Raw genomic sequence first — 21,131 nt, 5'->3', positions numbered from 1 at the left:
CCCTCCAAATGACATCCCATCCATTGGTCAGTCATGTGTTGTTATTGTGTCCCAGCTCTCCAGATGAATTGACTTTATTTCTTACTTCACATACATGAGGAGTAAAGATCATTACGTTACGTCTCCGTCTAAATATGCAATGTCCAATCATAATCATTTATAATAATTTATGATAAATAGAACGGTCAAGGTAATACACTCAAATCAGCATTCAGAGTTCATCAGTCTGATGGCCTGGTGGAAGAAGCTGTCCCGGAGCCTGTTGGTCCTGGCTTTTATGCTGCGGTACTGTTTCCCGGATGGTAGCAGCTGGGATAGATTGTGGTTGGGGTGACTTGGGTTCCCGATGATCCTTTTTACACACCTGTCCTTGTAAATGTCCTGAATCATGGGAAGTTCACAACTACAGACATGCAAGGCAGGGAAGTACGGTAGGAAGAGCAAACTGTTGTCAATGTAGCAGGCTCTCTCCCTCCACACAGGTGGTGAATCTAAAGGATTGACAGAGACCAATACTGTTTGGCACCAGTGGCATCGTAGGAGTTGTCAGGCAGTGTTGAACTCAACATAGAACTGCCTCAGGGACTCCAGCTCCAGATTTTTCCCTTGGAGTTTTTACTCCCTAAGCCTCCCCCTTGAGTGAGTAGAGCCACAAGGCAGCGGAAGTGTGAGGTCAGCGATTTCCTTCTCCTGGATGAGCCGCCAGCCTTGGATGACAAGCCCCATCTGCCTGGTGAATGTTTTTAAGGTGCCATTAACCTGTATTTTCCCATTCTCCTGTCAGTAGAAACAGTTCTGCCAGGCTTAGAAGTTAGGAAATAGGTTTTGTTGTTAGGGGCTATTTGAGACACACACCATTGGGAGCATTTACAGTAATAGGCAGTGGGAGCTTATCTCCCGTGTGTCCCCCCTGGCTATGATGACCTCAGGCAACCATCCCATCATACATTGGAATATTTCACTATTGCTGGGTCATAAAATCCCAGCTTTCTAAATCCAACGATAACGTGAGAGTACCATCAGGAGAAGGACTGTATTAATTCAAGAAGGATGCTCATGAGACTTTCTCAAGAACAATGAGTTCAAAGTTCAAGTTCAAAGTCACCAAGTACTACCCAGAGATTCATCTTCTTGTGGGCATTCAGAATAGATACCAGAAGCACAGCAGAATCAGTGAAAAGCTGCGCACAAAGGCAGACAAACAACCAATGTGCAAAATGTGACAAATTGTCCAAATACTAAAAGAAAAATAAAATAATAATAATAAATAAAATATCCAATAAATTATCCACTCTGGTTCTCAGTCAAAGAAACAAACCTGCAATAAGCCAAACCACAGTGGCCAAACGTTTTAATTCTGATTCCCATTCCCATTCCCATTCTGACATGTCTGTCCACGGCCTCCTGTTGTGTCAAGACAGGGCCACCCTCAGAGTGGAGAAGCAACACCTTATATTCCGTCTTGGTAGCCTCCGATCTGTTGGCATGAATATTGATTTCTCATTCCGGCAAATAAATTTCCCCCCTTCCTTCCTCTATTCCCCACTTCTCACCTGCCTTTCACCTCCCCCTGGGTCCCCTTTCTCCTATTGTCCACTTGCCACTCCTATCAGATTCTTTCTTCTCCAGCCCTTGACCTTAACCATCCACCTGGCTCCACCTATCACCTTCCAGCTAGCCTCCTTCCCCTCCCCACATCTTTTTATTACAGTGTCTTCCCCCTTCCTTCTCAGTCCCGAAAAAGGGTCTCGGCCTGAAATATCGACTGTTTACATAGATGCTGCCTGACCTGCTGAGCCCCTCCAGCATTTAGTGTGTGTGTTGCTTTGGATTTCATGCACCTTCAGATTTACCACAGGAACAAATGCCCATTTGCACAGTACTTCCTCCCAGTATTTCTTTGCATTCCCCCTTGCTGCGTCTTTTACGCTTCATAATGCATACAGTTTTGAGGCTCTTAATGGCAGCTGTAAATTCCTGGAGACATTCCGACATCCACAGCTGCCTCCGATCCTCGTGAAGTGGCAGTGATAAATGTAGATTATAAACTTCCATGATGTAGGAAAGTTCACAGTATCAATCACATAACTACAGTCAGGTAACGGATTAGTGTCATATGTCAAACAGACAATAACAGATACCCGAAAATAGATTATGCAGCCAGCTCTGTCAAAGGGGTTAGTGGTTGTCAAGAAACACAAATGTTCAATATACAAGCCCATGTGGCTGGATTAATGCTTTAAGCTTGCACACGGTGATCTGTCATCTATAAGGTAGAAGTGACAGTGGCAATTTTAGTTCAAATAATCAAGGCAACAGAATTTTATGTCAGGGTTTGATGGTGCTGTTCCAATTTTGAAAGAAGCCAGGTCCTCCCATGGACTGTCCAGTGAACTGTGTTGTAAGCAGCAGAGGGTTAATGTCTGATATGTTGCCCATAGAGTCCAAAGGAACTACGCAGCACATCTCCAGGACCCACTGGGAATTAGTGAGGGGGGGGGGCGGTCTCGTTTTATGAGAGGTGGCTTTTCTGATTCAATTTATACGCTGACAGAGCCTGCCCGCTGTCGCTGAGTTGTAGTAGCAATAAGAGGAATGGAAGAAAAGCTGATGGGGAAATAACCTGCTGTTTATTTGTGGGAAATTCTTTATTATTTATAATATTCTGATTAAAGGGGAATTGTCACCAAGTTCAAACCACAGGAGGGGAGGGGAGATTCCCTCCGAGGCACATGCTCTTTTGGCTCCTCGTTACTCAGGGAACATTTTTCACAATTTTCTCCTGTGGGGCACGGGTGGTGCTGGCAAATGCAGTATTTATTGCCTACCTCTCATGCCAAGGCAGCACCTCAACTTTATTAGAAGTTTGCAAAGATTCAGCATGCCAGCTAAAACCTTTACAAACTTCTATAAAAGCACAGTGAAGAGTATAATGACTTGCTGCATGACGGACTTGTATGGAGACACCAATGCCCTTGAATGGAAAAGTCTATTATAAAAAGTGGTGCGTACAACACAGTCCATCGTAGTCAAAGCCCCCCCACCATTAAGCACATCTACGAGGAGACCCCCGCCATCCAGGCCATGCTCTCTCCTCTCTGCTACCATCAGGAAGGAGGTACAGGAGTCTCAAGTCCACGACCTCAGGTTCAGGAACAGTTATTACCGTTCGATTGTCAGGCTCCTGAACCAGAGTGAAGTGGATAACTCTACTCACCTCATCACTGAACTGATTCCACAACCTATGAACTCACTTTCAAACACTCTACAACTCATGTTCTGAATATTTATTACTCATTTATTGATTATTATTATTATAATAATTTTGTGGGTTTTTTTTCTTTTGCACAGTTTGTTGTCTTTTGCATACTGGTTATCTATGTGCCTTTGTATGCAGTTTTCACTGATTCTATTGCGTTCCTTTGTATTTACTGTGAATGCCCAGAAGAAAATGAATCTCCTGGTAGTATATGGTGACATGTAACTTGATCATTTGAACTTGAACTTCGGATTTTGATTAGGGCTTCTGCAGGATTGCAGTGCCTAGTGGGAATTATTCTCATAGCACACCCTCTAACTCGTACAACAACCCTCAAGTAAACCATACAACAAGCCCCAAATCCCAAAACTTCAATTGCTACAAACTTTGCACATGTATAAAATTTTACTTCTGTCACACTTTAAACATCTCCTAGATGACTCTAGTGCCACATATTGGAATTTGGATGAAGTTTGCCTTATCCAAACAGAAAATTTTAAAACTGGTTCCCCCTGGACAGAGGGAGACCTCACTGTGGAAGATGGACAGAGGGAGACCTCACTGTGGGAGATGGACAGAGGGAAACCCTCACTGTAGGAGATGGACAGAGGGAGACCTCACTGTGGGAGATGGACAGAGGGAGACCTCACTGTGGGAAATGAACATAGAGAAACCCTCACTGTGGGAGATGGACAGACGGAGACCTCACTGTGGGAGATGGACAGAGGGAGACCCTCACTGTGGGAGGTGGACAGAGGGAAACCCTCACTGTGGGAGATGGACATAGAGAAACCCTCACTGTGGGAGATGGACAGAGGGAGACCTCACTGTGGGAGATGGACAGAGGGAAACCTCACTGTGGGGGATGGACAGAGGGAGACCTCACTGTGGGAAATGAACATAGAGAAACCCTCACTGTGGGAGATGGACAGACGGAGACCTCACTGTGGGAGATGGACAGAGGGAGACCCTCACTGTGGGAGATGGACAGAGGGAGACCCTCACTGTGGGAGGTGGACAGAGGGAAACCCTCACTGTGGGAGATGGACATAGAGAAACCCTCACTGTGGGAGATGGACAGAGGGAGACCTCACTGTGGGAGATGGACAGAGGGAAACCTCACTGTGGGGGATGGACAGAGGGAGACCTCACTGTGGGAGATGGACAGAGGGAGACCTCACTGTGGGGGATGGACATAGAGAAACCCTCACTGTGGGAGATGGACAGAGGGAGACCTCACTGTGGGGGATGGACAGAGGGAGACCCTCACTGTGGGAGATGGACAGAGGGAAACCCTCTCTGTGGGAGATGGACATAGAGAAACCCTCACTGTGGGAGATGGACAGAGGGAAACCCTCACTGTGGGAGATGGACAGAGGGAGACCCTCACTGTGGGAGATGGACATAGAGAAACCCTCACTGTGGGAGATGGACAGAGGGAAACCCTCACTGTGGGAGATGGACAGAGGGAGACCTCACTGTGGGGGATGGACATAGAGAAACCCTCACTGTGGGAGATGGACAGAGGGAGACCTCACTGTGGGGGATGGACAGAGGGAGACCTCACTGTGGGAGATGGACAGAGGGAAACCCTCACTGTAGGAGATGGACAGAGGGAGACCTCACTGTGGGAGATGGACAGAGGGAGACCTCACTGTGGGAAATGAACATAGAGAAACCCTCACTGTGGGAGATGGACAGACGGAGACCTCACTGTGGGAGATGGACAGAGGGAGACCCTCACTGTGGGAGGTGGACAGAGGGAAACCCTCACTGTGGGAGATGGACATAGAGAAACCCTCACTGTGGGAGATGGACAGAGGGAGACCTCACTGTGGGAGATGGACAGAGGGAAACCTCACTGTGGGGGATGGACAGAGGGAGACCTCACTGTGGGAGATGGACAGAGGGAGACCTCACTGTGGGGGATGGACATAGAGAAACCCTCACTGTGGGAGATGGACAGAGGGAGACCTCACTGTGGGGGATGGACAGAGGGAGACCCTCACTGTGGGAGATGGACAGAGGGAAACCCTCTCTGTGGGAGATGGACATAGAGAAACCCTCACTGTGGGAGATGGACAGACGGAGACCCTCACTGTGGGAGATGGACAGAGGGAGACCCTCACTGTGGGAGATGGACATAGAGAAACCCTCACTGTGGGAGATGGACAGAGGGAAACCCTCACTGTGGGAGATGGACAGAGGGAGACCTCACTGTGGGGGATGGACATAGAGAAACCCTCACTGTGGGAGATGGACAGAGGGAGACCTCACTGTGGGGGATGGACATAGAGAAACCCTCACTGTGGGAGATGGACAGAGGGAGACCCTCTCTGAGGGAGTTGGAGAACAGAGGGAGACCTGAATTGTGGAAGATGGAGGAGGGGGACTTCACAGTGGGAATGCCTTCCTTTAGTTGAAAGGTTAAACCGATTGCTCAAGTATATCAATGATCTACTTGATATTTATTCCCCTGTCAATGTCACCAAGACATTCAGTCATTAATGTATTGCTCTTTGCCTTCTTTCTAACACTTCAGGAAGAACTTCACTGGATCCAAAAGTTTCAGAATGCCTTGAATCCAGGAGTGGCACGATAGAAATGCAGGTCTTCCTTCCTGGTCACCATAAGTTTTATCCAACTTTGTTCTTATTTTCCCATAGTGATCCCTGTCTGGCGACCGACTGCAAATACTCGAACAAGTTTCACTTCCACTGTCTGTTTGGAAACTGCAAATACGTCTGTAAAACTTCTGGGAAAGCAGAATCACACTGTCTAGACCACATCAATCCCAACAACAACCTGGTCAACGTGCGTGACCAGTTCTCCTACTACTCTCTGCAGTGTCTCTGTCCAAATCAGGTAAGCAGACTCAGTTTACCCCCTGATGGTGGATCTACCTGGCTGATGGTCATCTTTAGACTATTGTACCATCTGAGTCCTCCCTTAGACCGAAACCTCCCCCCAAAACAGCCTAAAAGATGCTACTGAAAAGCTTAAGATGCCAGTTGTGTGTCATTTGTCTGCGATGTGCACTCAGTGACCTCCTGTACCTGATGTAGTGGCCACTGAGGTCCATCCAGTTCAAGGTTCAACATGTGCATTCGGAGATGCTCCTCTGCACGTCACTGTTGTAATGTGTGGTTATTTGAGTTACTGTCGCCTTCCTGTCAGCTTTAGCCAGTCTGGCCACTCTCCTCTGAGCTCCCTCATTAACAAGCTGTTTTCACCCACAGAGCTGTCGCTCACTGGATGTTTGTCGTTTTACTCACCACTCTTTCTAAACTCTAGAGACTGTTGTGTGTGAAAACCCCTGGAGATCAGCAGTTTCTGAGATATGCAAACTACCCTGTCTGGCACCAGCAGTCAATCCACGGTCAAGTCACTTAGATCACATCTCTTCCCCATTCTGAAGTTTGGTCTGAACAACCATTGAACCTCTTGACCATGTTTGCTGAGTTTTATGGAAGTTTGTTGTTACACAGCAGCCCTACATTGCAATACATAATGATATGTTTATTTACCTGATTCTCATCTGGGGCCAGTCCTCAAGTGCCGTCACACATTCCAGGGCCAATGTGGTATTCCCACAATGCTTGGCAGAACAATCTCAGACTCAGGGCTCTGACCCTTGGCCTTCGGCTTCAGTGACCCTTAGTACTTGTGAAAATCATTAACCGGTTTACCGGTTTAAAGCAATGAAGGATTGGATCCCAATGAAAGCTAGCCACCACTAGAATGAGCTCTGATGGACAGGGTGGACCGTGGCTTCTGCCGTAGACCCACACCACCTACTCTCACATCAAGGGCGAGCCTTTAATCTCAAATCCACAGGCCGGCATGGGGGCGGGTGGGGAGCAGTGGCACAGCTTCAGTGATGAGGGTTCAATCCTGCCCTCCAGCAATGTCTGTCTGGAGCTCACACATTCTCCCCATGACTATTTAGGTTTCCTCCGAGAGTAGCGCACACACGATGCTGGAGGAACTCAGTAGATCTGTGGAAATAATAAAGGGTCAACGTTTCAGACTGAGACCTTTCCTGAGGAACGTAAAGGAAGGGGCAAGGATCCAGAATAAGGTGTGTTGGGCGGGGGGGAACAAGTACAAGCTAGAAGGTGATAAGTGAAGCCAGCTAAGGGGGGGAGGTAGACGAAGTAAAAAGCTGGAAGGTGATAAGTGGAAGAAGTAAAGGTAAAGAGATAAAGAAGAAGAAATTTGATAGGAAAGGAGAGTGGACCACAGGAGAAAGGGAAGGTGTAAAAGGAAAGCCAGATTGGGAAATGGAAAGACAGGAAAAGTGGGAGATAGAAATTACCGTAAGTTAGAGAAATCGATGTTCATGTGATCACGTTGGAAGGAATCCAGATTGAATACAAAGTGCTACTCCTCCAACCTGAGAGAGGCCTCATGGTGGCAGTAGGGAAGGCCATGGACTGACATGTTGCAATGGGAATGGGAAGTGGAATTAAAATGGGTGGCCTCGGGAAATCCTGTCTGTTCTGGATGGAGCCATAAATGCTCGACAAAGTGGTTCCCCAATCTACGTTGGGTCTCTCCAACAGGTGACTTCCCTTCGGAATTCTGGATTGCTCCTACATGTAGGTTCCGGGAATCATTGGCCACTGCTTAGTGCCCCCACCCCCAGCATAAGGGTGAGCAGCGGAATCTGAGCAGAGTTGATTGAAATGAGATGTGTAAAATGGGTGGCTGAAGAATGGCCGAGTTCCCCCCCCCAACTCATTCTGACTCAACGGTGAACCTAGCAGGGTCCACACCGTGGTCTCGGCATTCAGTTTGCATTTTTATCTGTCAGATGCCTAACAGATCCACTTCATAACAAATATCAAAACCACATTGAGAAATTTATCTCCCCCCCCCATTCTCTCTTTTCTTCATTCGGGCTCTCCCCTTACCCCTCCTCTTCTCGTCAGCTGCCCATCACCACCCTCTGGTGCCATTCCTTCCTTTTCTCCCGTGGCCCACTCTCTTCTATCAGATTCTGTCTTCTTCAGCCCTTCACCTCTTCCACCTATCAACTCCCAGCATCTCTCTTCATTCCTCCCTCCTTCACCCACCTACCTTCCCCCTCACCTCATCATCATCATTATGTGCCATGTCATATGACATCATCATTATGTGCCATGTTGTATGACATGGGTGATCATGGTCTCCATGACCATGATTGGTCTTGACAAATTTTTCTGTAGAAGTGGTTTGCCATTGCCTTCTAGGCAGTGTCTTTACAAGATAGGTAACCCCAGCCATTATCAATACTCTTCAGAGATTGTCTGCCTGGCGCCAGTGGTCATATAACCAGGACTTGTGATATGCACCAGCTGCTCATACAACCATCCACCTCCTCCTCCCTTGACTTCACGTGACCCAGATCAGTGAGGCTTAACAGGTGCTACGCCTTGCCCAAGGGTGACCTGCAGGTTAGTGGAGGGAAGGAGCGCCTTACACCTCCTTTGGTAGAGGTGAATCTCTACACTGCCCCTTCACCTGGCTTTACCTATCACCTTCTAGTTTGGACTCCTTACCCTTCCCCCCCCCCCCCACCTTCTTATTCTGCCGTCTTCCTCCTTCCTTTCCAGTCCCTAATCAAGGTACTCCGCATGAAACATCGACAGTTTATTCATTTCCATAGATGCTGCCTGACCTGCTGAGTTCCTCCAGCATCTTGTGTGTGTCACTCTGGACTCAAAGATGCTTTTTCCCTCTTTTTTTTTTAGATCTGTGCCCGTCCTTGTGACTAACACAAATTTTACAGCATTTGCTTTTTGTTTTCCTGCCCTTTCGTTTGCTCAGAGAAATTCCCATTCAGCTGGTGTAAGATTTATTCTGCTTCAACACCTGAAGTTCACAGATTCCTAGAGGTTGTCTTGAAGTGAAAAAACCTGTAAAACTGGAACTGTTCACCGTCACTCACTCAGCTAAAAATGGAGTGCACCCTTGAGGGATGACTAATTGGTGACATTTAGAGCAAAGGCACAGGGAGCGAGGTTAAAGACAGCAGCACAGTAACCAATCGAAGAACATTGATTGAGTAGTTGACCCATGAATGACTAGAGGCATCAGTGATGTGTCCATGTTCACTCCCAGGATGGCATAGGACGCTATACCAGAGCAGTTTTTGGACTCTCAATCCAGAGGTCTGAACTAATGTATTCAGCCAGAGAAATTAATTAAAATCTGGAACTTAATATGTCATAGTGAATTGTGTGGTTTACTTCTAAATTCATTGGGTACATTTAAAGCAGAGGTTGATAGGTATCGTAGTGGTTAGCACAATACTTTACAGTACCAGCAACGCGAGTTCAACTCCCGCCACTGCCTCTGAGGAGTTTGTACGTTCTCCCTGTGACTGCGTGGGTTTCCTCCGGTTGCTCCAGTTTCCTCCCACGGTCCAAAGACATACCGGTCTGTCGGTTAATTGGTCATTGTAAATTGTCCCGTGATTCGGCTAGGGTTGAATCGGGGAATTGCTGGGCAGTGTGGCTCAAAGGGCCCGAAGGGCCTATTCCACGCTGTATCGCAGTAAATAAATAAATTAGTAAGAAAGTCAGAGGTTACAGAGAGAAGCTGGAGATTGGAATTGAGAGGGAAGATAAATCAGCCATGATGGAATGGCACAGCTGACTCCATGGGCCGAATGGCTTAATATACTCCCATGTCTTATGGTCTAAATGCCTTCTGAAATGGCCCAACAGGGTATACAGTTCAGAAGGCAATTAAGGACAGACAATATTACCTGAGTTAGGATGAGTAATGGTAGCTAATGAGTTCCAACAGGAGATAGAGTCATGTGGCACAGAAGGAAACCCTTCAACCCACCATGTTGATCCTCATTATCAGACACTCTCTAATAAGTACATAAAAGTTCATATAAATTTGTTTAATTGTTATTCAACCTTAACACATTTATGCAGCTAAATGAAACAGTATTCCTCCGGGGCCAAAATGCAAAACACAGTACCTACAGTCACACACAGCACACAGCACAAATAGTTACGATAGCATATACAGTCACAAAAAATGATATTAATAAGCCCCTGAGTGGGATCGCCCTGAAGACTGATGGTGCAGGAGATGTTGTTCTGGAGCCACATTTCTGCAAGAACAAGTTCCTCGTTTTACATTAATCCTGTTCTCCCCACAATCCCATTGACACCTCCACCCCCAAACATGATCCACCACTCACCCACACACCAGGGCAACTTACAGTGACAAGTCACCCCAACCAGCCTGCACGCCCTTGAGATGTGGGAGGGAACTAATGACCTTCAGGAAAAGAAATCTACTGGCTGTTTTAATCGGTGGCCACCCATTTTAATTCTACTTCCCATTCCCATATCAACATCTCAGTCCACAGCCTTTTCTACTGCCATGATGAGGCCACTCTCAAGTTGGAGGAGCAACACTTCATATTTCGTCAGGGTAGCCTCCAACCTGATGGCATGATCATTGATTTCTCTAACTTCTGATCATTTCTCCCCCTCCCGCTTCCTGCTTTTCCCATTCCTCATTCTGACTCCCCTCTTAGCCCTTCTCTTCTCCTCACCTGCCTATCACCTTCGTCTGGTGCTTCTCCTCTTTCCCTTTCTCCCTTTGTCCCATCTCCTCTCCTGTCAACTACCGTCTTCTTGAGCCTTTTACCTTTTCCACCCATCACCTCCCAGCTTCTCACTCCGTCCTCCCTCCCTCCCCCACCCACCCATCTCCCCCCCCCACACGGCTTCACCTATCACCTGCCAGGTTGTACATCTTCCCTTTCCCTCCACCCTCTTATTCTGACTTATCCCCGCTTCCTTTCCAGCCCTGAATCATCAACTGTTTATTCAATAGATGCTGCCTGGCCTGCTGAGTTCCTCCAGCATGTTGTGTGTGTTGCTCTGGGTTCCCAGCGTCTGCAGAACCCTGTGTTTAGATGCTGCCTGGCCTGACTGATTTGTAGCTAATGATTCAGGCTCAGTAGGGATAGGAGAGCCCAGGAAGATGTTATATAATGTCGGAAGCCCGCTGTGATCTAACAAGATGCTTCTCTTTCATTGCAGCAATGTGAATTCCGTATGAGAGGACACTACCACTGTTTACGGCCCTTCTGCAACTTTGTGACCAACATCACTACAAAGCTCCCCTGGCACATCAAAAAGCATGAGAAGGCTGAGCGACGAGCGGCCAATGGCTTCAAGTACTTCACCAAGCGGGAAGAGTGTGGCAGGCTAGGTGAGAAACCAAGGGGCAAAAGAGGGACCCATTTTACAGCAGCAGGGACTTACGTAATGACGTCAATGTGGCAGAACGTCCCACGGTGTATGATAGAGTCAGAGAGCGCAGTTCGGCCCATCTAGTCCGTGCCAAACTGTTATTCTGCCTAGTCCCATTGACTCGCACCTGGACCATGTCCTTCCATAACCCTCTCATCCGTGTACTTATCTAAAGTTCTCTTAAATGTTGCAAGCAAACCCACATCCACCACTTCCACTGGCAGCTCACACCACCCTCTGAACGAAAAAGTTTCACCTCAGATCCCCCTTAAATATTTCACTTTTCAACCTTAACCTATGACCTCCAGTTCTAGTCTCACTCTGCCTCAGTAGGAAAAAAGCCTGCTTGCATTTACCCCACGTATACCCCTCGTAATTTTGTATACCTCTATCAATACTCCCCTCATTCTCCTATGCTCCAAGGAATAAAATCCAAACCTATTCAACCTTTCCCTATAACCCAGATTATCCAGTCCTCGCAACATCCTGGTAAATTTTCTCTGTACTCTTTCAATTATTGGATCCTTTGTAGCTGAAAGTCAACTAAGGAAATGTCAGGGCAAGTCCAAAGAGGTGGACTTTGTTTATTTATTTGTTTGTTTGTTGAGCTACAGTGCTGAATAGGCCCTTCCAGCAATCCCCCAATTTTTAACCGTAGCTTAATCATGGGACAGTTTACAATGACCAACCGGTACACCTTTAGAGTGTGGGAGGAAACCAGAGCACCCGGAGGAAACCCACGCGGTCACTGGGAGAACTCCTCATAGGGGGTGGTGGGAATTGAACCCGGTCACTGGTACTGCAAAGCGTTGTGCTAACCATTACACTGACATGAGAGACGGTGTAGGAAAGCGAGGTTGCAGGTTCAAGGGAATTCCAGAGGTACATGGCTGACGGGGATGGGGCAGTGTAAGTTAGGGATCCACCAACAGCTGTAGTGGGCTGGAGATCATGGAGGGCTGAGGTTTTGAAGAAGACATAGAAGGCTATAAGTGCTGGAGAATGGGATTAATATGGAGACTGCCCACTGGATGATGGGCTGAATAGCCATATGGTTTCCATGATCATTATCCATGCTCTGTGACTGTATTGCAGAGGTAGACATCAAGTCAGCCAGCTTTTACATCAGAAGTTCTCTGTAGATTACTGGACTGAAGGAATGCTCCTCATGAGAGAACCCCGACAGGTGCTGACATCCGTGGCCGCTTATTCTCCCGGTGTTAGTAATTTACCGCATCAACTGCCAACTGTGGGATTGTGTGCGCGTGTCACGCAGCCCTTGGGAAGTGAGGTGCTGAAAGGAAGCAATTAATGCTCCTGGGAGAGTGGCCAAAAGATATTGAGAGTTACAATTTCCACTCAGTACAAATCTAATAAAATCTAAATTATCTTTCATCATTAATCAGCGAAAGACTCCTATCACACCTGAACTTGTCCTTCAGATCCAGCAGCTCTCCAGTCCTTCCATTTAACCCCTCCTCGTTGCTGCAGAGGCTTTGACTCTATAACATAGGAGCAGAATTAGGCCATTCAGCCCGTCGAGTCTGCTCCATCATTCCATTTATTATCCCACTCAACCTCATTCTCCTGCCTTCTCCCCATAACCTTTGACACCCTTACTAATCAAAAATGTATCAACCGCCACTTTGAATTTGCTTCCACAGCTCTCTGTGGTGATGAATTCCACAGATTCACCACCCTCTGGCTCAAAGTATCCTCCTCTTCACTGTTCTGAAAGGATATCCTTCTACTTTGAGGCTGTAGACTTCCCAACCAATGGAAACATGCTCCATGTCCACTCCATCTTGGCCTTTAAATCTTCAATAGGGTTTCGTTGAGATCCCCACTCGTTCTTCTAAACTTCAGTGAGTACAGGCCCAGAGCCATCAAATGCTGCTCGTACATTAACCCCTTCATTCCCGGGATAATTCTCATGAACTTCCTCTGAAGCCTCTGAAATGTCAGCACATTCTTTCTTAGATAAGGGGCTCAAAATTGCTCACAATTGACTGCAAAGTTTGTTCATATCCTGTCCACCTGTAAACTGCCAGTTCCTTTGATTAATTGACCTGTGTTACGGTGACCTTCCAATATGGCCAAATCCACGTCAGTTCTGAAGAGAGAAGGGTCTGGCTGGATTCCTGACTCTGGAGCATCCTGAAAACTTGGGCATGAACTGGATGTGTGATTCCTAAATCACGTTGCTTATTCTGACTGGATGTTTCCATAGAGATTTCACCATATGACCTCTTGGCTCCCACCCAGTCAAAAGTCTGGGATGATTTAAGAATCAGCAAGGGCGGATGTGAGTGCAGAGCCGGGATCACAGTCAGAGCAAGTTTCAAAGTCCAAGTGGCCTGCTGTTGCTCATAATTTGTATGCTTGTAACTGCTGGTGGGACCACACTTGGAGTATTGTGTGCAGTTCTGGTTGTCGTGAAGGTGCAGACAAGATGCACAAGGGTATTGCCAGGATCAGAGCCATCAAAAGCTTCTCATACATTAACCCTTTCACCCCGGGGTCATTCTCACGAACTTCCTCTGAACCCTCTCCAATGCCTGTGCGTCCTTTCTTCGATAAGAGGCACAACACTGCACACAGTATACTGCAAAGTTTATTTTTATTTTGTCCATCTGCAAAATGGCTTGAGTTAGGAGAGGCTGAACAGGCTGGAATTACCTCCCCTGAAGTGTAGGAAGCTGAGAGGTGACGCTATAGAGATTTATAAACTCATGAGAACATAAATAAGGCGGATTTCCCAGTCTCATCATCATCATTATGTGCCGGTCATATGACATCATCATTATGTGCCAGGTCGTATGATGTGGGCAATCATGGTCTCCATGACCTTGATAGTTCTTGGCAAATGTTTCGACAGAAGTGGTTTGCCATTGCCTTCTTCTGGGTGGTGTCTTTACAAGACAGGTGACCCCAGCCATTATCAATACTCTTCAGAGGTTGTCTGCCTGGCGTCAGTGGTCACATAACCAGGACTTGTGATCTGCACCGGCTGCTCGTATGACCATCCACCACCTGCTCCCATGGCTTCACGCGACCCTGATCGGGGGCTGAGCAGGTGATACGCCTTGCCAAGGGTGACCTGCAGGCTAGCGGAGGGAAAGAGTACCTTATACTTCCTTTGGTAGCAACGTATCTTCACCCTGGGTTGAGGAGTTTCCCAGAGTAGGGGAGTTTAAAACTAGGGAACATTGATTTCAGGTGAGAGGAGAAAGATTTGAAAGGAACCTTTAAGTACAGAGAAAATTTGCAAAGATGTTGCCAGGACTTGAGGACTTGAGTTATAGGGAAAGGTTCGGTCTTTATTCCCTGGAGTGTAGGAGAATGAGGGGAGGTTTGATAGAGATATACAAAATTATGAGGGGTATAGATAGGGTCAATGCAGGCAGGCTTTTTCTCCTGAGGTTGGGTGAGACTAGAACTAGAGGTCATGAGTCAAGGTTGAAAGGTGAAATATTTGAGGGTAAACAACTTCACTCAAAGGGTGGTGAGGATGTGGAACAAGCTGCCAGAGGAGGTGATGGATGAGGGTTGATTTCAACAGCTAAGAAAAGTTTGGATAGGTACATGGATGGGAGGGGTATGGAGAGCTATGATCTAGGTACAGGGCAGTGGGACGAGGCAGATTAATGGTTTAGCACGAATTTATGGGCTGAAGGCCCTGTTTCTGTGCTGTCATGTTCTATTTCTTGATGACTATGAACCTGTGTGGCAGGTTTTTCTTACAGAAGGTGCTGGGTGTTTGGAACGAGCTGTAAGAGCAACTGCTGGAGGTGGCAACAGTTAGTTTCTTTCTAACTCTTTCCTATCCATGAACCGGTCCAGTCTGGACAGTTTGTGAATTGGGAAGTTCAGAGGGTTATGGGCCAAACATGGGTAAATGGGAGTGGCTCAGGTAGTTGGCTTGGACAAGTTGAACTCAAATCCTTTTTCCTATCTGCATAACTCTATGTCTTTAGCAGTGTGGGAACAACATGGTCAAGCAAGAACCCCACTTTATTATCATAAAGTAAGTGTGTGTGTGTGTGTGTGTGTGTGTGTGTGTGTGTGTGTGTATGATGGTTCGGCTTAAAGTGCTTCTCCAAAACACAGCCATCCATTACCCAAGTTGAAATTAGTGAGGAAAACATCATTTTCCAGATCTGCTGCCCTGTCAGCATCGGGAGTTTAATGGTTAACTCCAGCAATCCTCAGGACAGGTGTGGAGCTAACAAACTTCCCGCTGGTGCGAGCTTACTGGTAAGGGTAGCTTGGGCCAAAACTATAATTACAGTACACTAAACCAGGCTGGAGTCGGTGGCTTTCACCTCTGCTCTGGAGTTTAGCAGCCACAGTTATGAAGAAGCCAAGAACTGAGATCCAAGATAGAAGGAGAAGATAGGAGATTATATCCCTTTATTTCCACAGAAGAGAGACACAAATATAGGAAAAACATCCCTCCAGAACATTTTTAATTTTCAAAGCTGCATTGAAGCTTTCAGCTACAACCAATTAGGTTTGATTAAAGCACAAACCGTTACCACGTCAGTTATAATCCTCTCTATGACTTCTTCTCTTTATAATACCTTTATGAATATGCTTGCATTAAATTCAGCAGATATTAATTACAGGAGGTGAATTAAAACCTGACTGATGATTTACCATCAATTTAACAAGCTGGGTTTGATTGAAGAATGCGCAGTGTTGCTACTGTTACCACATCCCGCAATTGTTGCCCACAGTCAATCAGAATTCGACTATTCAGGCCATCGAGTCTGCTCCACCATGGCCGATTTATTATCCCTCTCAACCCCATTCTCCTGATTTCTCCCCATAACCTTTGATAACCTTACTATTCTAGAACTGACCAACCTCTACTTTAGATACACCCAATGACTTGGCCTCCACAGCCATCTGTGGCATTAATTCCACAGATTCACCATCTGCTGGGTAGAGAAATTCCTCTTCATCTCTTTTCTAAAGGGACATCTTTGTAATGAGGCTGTGCCCTCTGATCTGATACTCGCCCAGAATAGGAAGCATCCTCTCCACGTCCACTCTATCTGGGCATTTCAATATTTGATAGGTTTCAGTGAGAATCTCCCTACTCATTCTTCTAAACTCCAGCAAATACAGGCCCAGAGCCATCAAACACTCTTCATACGTTAACCCTTGCACTCTCTTTCATTGCCCTGAACTAGCAGCTAGGCCAATTCAAAGGGAAGTTACGAAGATCATGGATGGCTTTAGGGGTATATATTGGTTACTCTGGGATATTTCCTCTGCTGTATCAATCAAACATATTGATCAGGGGCCTGAGCAAATCGCACAGCATTTCAAACCTGCTTTGGCATATAACAAATTCATGGTGCTGATCTAATTGTAAGCCCAATTCCTGACTGTCTTTATCAACCTCCAAGGGGCATCGATAGGGTGAATGCACTCAGTCTTGTCTCCCAGGACTGGGGAATCAAGAACAAGAGGGCATAGGTTTTAGGTAGAGGAGATAGATTTAATAGGAACTTGAGGGGTGTCCGTGGCAACTGTGTTCAGTCCAACGCGGCACCATTTTGCAGAGACCTAGCATTGTGCATTAACCCATTTTCCTCACCTGTGCACTGTCAGGACTGTCAATGTGATGACACATCATTGTCGCTTCTGGGGCAATGGGCAAGCTGCTACGCGCCCACCCAGTACTCTTTCCACTCTGGAGATGCTGCCTGGCAAGGCCTACATTATTTACTTATTTGTCTCTTGTGTCTTGCAGGCTGCAAGTACAACCAGGTAAATAGTCACTTCCACTGCATCCGCGATGGCTGCCTCTTCTCCTTCCTCCTTAAGCACCAGATGACATCCCACTCTCGAAAGCACATGAGGAGAATGCTGGGCAAGAACTTCGACAAGATCCACAGCCAGGTACCTTTCTAGTTTGATCAAAAACTAAGATCCTCATTTTTCATTTCTTTCCCCAACCTTTCCCCACTTTCGTCCCACTGGACGACTTCATCAATCAAAATTCTTAGCTGATATCAATACACTCGGTGGCTACTTCTTTAGGTACACCTGTTTGTTAATCTAAGTATCTAATCAGCCAATCATGTGGCAGCAACTCAATGCATAAAAGCACGCAGACATGGTCAAGAGGTTCAGTTGTTGTTCAGACTAAACATCAGAATGGGGAAGAAATGTGATCTAAGTGACTTTGACCGTGGGGTTGATTGCTGGTGCTGGACAGGATGGTTTGTGTGTCTCAGAAACTGCTGTTTTCCTTGAATTTTCATGCACAACTGTCTCTAGAATTTACAGAGAATGGTGCCAAAAACAGACAACATCCAGTGAGTGGTAATTCTGTGGCCGAAAACGCCTTGTTAATGAGAGAGGTCGGAGGAGAATGGCCAGACTGGTTCAAGCTGACGAGGAGGAGACAGTAACTCAAATCATCACATGTTTTAACAGTGGCGTGCAGAAGAGCATCTCTGAACTCACAGCATGTCGAGTCTCGAAGTGGACGGGCTACAGCAGCAGAAGACCATGAACATACACTCAGTGGCCACTTTATTAGGTATAGGTGGTACTTAATAAAGTGAGGCTGAGTGTATTTAACCAGTTAGGTGTCCAAGGTGTTTCTTGGAAGATGTTATTAGGCTATGTGCCACACAGGGTAACCAAAGGATTGGTCAAGGTGAAAGGCTTCAATGAGTGTCCTGAAGAAGGAAAGGGACTTAAAGTGAAGTTTAGAGCTAGGGCCTTGGCCACTGAAGACGCAGCTGCTAATTGAGGAGTGATTCAATTTGGGGGTGGTAATGGGGCATAGAGGAGCTGAAGAATCAGAGAGGTGTCATGTTGGAAGGAATAATCCCATTTATGAATTTTGCTTTTTTCTAGTGTCACCGGTCAATTAATTCAGACCCTGGATAAGATGCATAGTTGAGCTCCCTTCAGATAACCCACTGTTCCAGTCAGCCATTCAACAAAGACAATTTTATACAGTTGTACAACATTTAAAATACATTTTGATGCATTCCTTTAATCAACGATGTATTTATATTGGATAGATTGTCAGTATCTTTTTCCCAGGGCAGGGAACTATTCGAGAGTTGTTGCAACAAGCTAGTGGAGGGAATTCCAGCACACAAAGTTCAAAGCAAATTTGTTATCAAAGTACATGTGTGTCACCATATACAACCCTGAGATTCATTTCATTTTCTTGTAGGCATACAGAATAAATCCATAGAATAATAACTATAACTGAATTAATGAAGGTCCACACCAACTTGGGCGTTCAACCACAGTGTAAATTACAAGAAACTGCAAATACAAGAGAGAAAAGAAATACTAATAATAGATAAATAAGCAATAAATATTGAGAACATGAGATGAAGAGTGAGTCCATTGGTTGTGGGAACATTTCAGTGATGGGGTAAGTGAAGTTTTCCCCCCTGGTTCAAGAGCCTGATGGTTGAGGGGTAGTAACTGTTCCTGAACCTGGTGGTGTGAGTCCTGAGGCTCCTGTACCTTCTTCCCGATGGCAGCAGCAAGAAGAGATCCTGACCTGGGTGGTGGGTGTCCCTGATGATAGGTGTTGCTTTCAGTGTTGTATGTTTCGCGTAGATGTGCCAATTGATTGCTTCCTGTAAAATAAAACTAGGGAATGTCATGGAATCAAAAGTCATTTCCAAAGAGAGATTTTGTTGACAGATTGGTGGATTTTGATTGAAGCCTTGGTTTTCATGGCAACAAGGTGAGGCATGTAGGGCGGACAGTATGTGAGGTACATCGGCAGAAGGAACATCCCATACCATTTTGGACTGGATGAAAAGGACACCAGATGGATGTGTGGTGTGGTGGAGAGGGTGAGGGGTGTCTGGCCATGCCTCTCTTCTCAACCCTGGCTCTTTCTCCACAGGGGCCCAGGAGCGACGATGCCACTGACAACATGGCTGCCACCAGCGGCTCCTCAGCTGTGACGTCATCGTCTAACATGGTGGACATGGAAACGGATGAGTGCATGGACTACCCCATGGCCACCAGCCCGGCCGGCCTGTCCTCCGAGTCTTCGGTTCCAGACCGCAGCTGCACCAGCACCCCGGTGGGAAACGAAAGCAGTGTGGCAGGTGAGGCGTTCAACCATCAGATTCCTCCATCGAGGTTCATGTTGAAGCCAGCAACCTCCGCGGTGCTGGGAGGTGTTTGTCAAAGGACAGACCTGTAATTAAGGTCGGGAAATACACACAATGTGAAAGGGCTGCAAGTACCCAGTGGGCGAGGAATGGTCAGGTCAATGATCTGAACTGTTGCAGATATGACACACACAAAACACCAGAGGAACTCAGCAGGTCAGGCAGCATCTACGGAGAGGAATAAACAGTCAATATTTCAGGATGAGACCTTCATTAGGACTAGAGAGGGGGAGAGGCCAGAATAAGAAGGTGGGGGGGGGGTGAGGAGAAGTTCAAAATAACCCTTCCCTGCTGCGTACCCTCCATTTTCTATCATCCACATACCTATCTAAGAGTTCTTTAAATGCCCCTAATGTATCTGTCTCGATCACCATTCTTGGCAGGGCATTCCATGCACCCACCACTCTGTGTAAAAAAACTTAACCTCAGACATTCCCCTATACTTTCCTCCAATCACCTTAAAATGATGAACCGTGGTATTAGCGACCTCTGTCCTGGGAAAAGTATCTGGCTGTCCACTCGATGTATCCCTTTTTATCATCTTGCCCACCTCTATCAAGCCACCTCTCATCCTGCTTGCTCTACCTCATAAAGCATGTTCTCCAACCCAGGCAACATCCTGGTAAATCTCGTCTGCACCCTCTCTAAAGCTTCCGCATCTTTCCTACAATGAGGTGCCCAGAACTGAGCACAATATTCCAAGTGTGGTCTAGAGGCTCTTGAAGTAATGTTGCAGCTCAGTGAAACCCCGGTTAGCAGGCATTTCATTGTGAATGTAACTAGAATGGCCAGTGACAGTCAAAGACACCAAGAACCTAATGTCAGCAAAAGATAGTCAGCACATCAAACACAGATGTGAACATCTGGAGAAGCAGAAGGGTTAATAGAGCTCATCAAGGAAGCTCTTGTCTTCTTTGCACACTTTGTTACTGGTCAATTTACCTATGTTGTAATGCAGCAACATATGTGAGACCACAAGGTCATGAGGAATTGGAGCAGAATTAGGCTATTTGGCCCATTGAGTCTGCCCCACCATGGCTGATTTACTATCCCTCTCATGCCCATGGCTGATCCCTGTCCCATTCTCTTGCCTTCTCCCTGTAACCTTTGATGCCCCAGCTAATCAAGAAACTATCAACCTCAGCTTTAAATATATCCCAAAACTTGACCTCCACAGCCGTCCATGGCAATGAATTCCATAGATTCATCCACCCTCTGGCTAAAGAAGTTCGTCCTCATCTCTGTTGCAAATGTGCATCCTTGTTTTCTGAGGCTGTGCCCTCTGGTCCTAGACTCACCCAGTAAAGGAAACATCCTCTGCACGTCCACTCTATCCAAGCCTTTCGATGGGGAGGGGAGTCGAATAGAGAGGGAGAGGGAGGAATAGAGAATAAAAGAATGGAAAGAGAAACAAAGAACAGAAAA

General features: G+C 46.5%; 1 protein-coding gene across 1 annotated transcript in view; it reads left to right on the top strand.

Moving 5' to 3' along the window:
• The window catches only part of casz1 (castor zinc finger 1), a gene marked incomplete at its 5' end in the record, with an annotated part of 136,799 nt that overhangs the window by 93,435 nt on the left and 22,233 nt on the right, over window positions 1-21,131 (top strand). Inside the window, 4 exons of the mRNA XM_063032856.1 lie at window positions 5,926-6,124; window positions 11,317-11,488; window positions 17,294-17,442; window positions 19,433-19,640. Of these exons, the coding sequence (XP_062888926.1) occupies window positions 5,926-6,124; window positions 11,317-11,488; window positions 17,294-17,442; window positions 19,433-19,640 (728 nt within the window). The remainder of the gene's footprint in view (window positions 1-5,925; window positions 6,125-11,316; window positions 11,489-17,293; window positions 17,443-19,432; window positions 19,641-21,131) is intronic.

This window comes from Mobula hypostoma, chromosome 25, assembly GCF_963921235.1.
Source record: "Mobula hypostoma chromosome 25, sMobHyp1.1, whole genome shotgun sequence".
Lineage (NCBI taxonomy): Eukaryota > Metazoa > Chordata > Chondrichthyes > Myliobatiformes > Myliobatidae > Mobula > Mobula hypostoma.
This window is presented reverse-complemented; position numbering and strand designations above follow the sequence as displayed.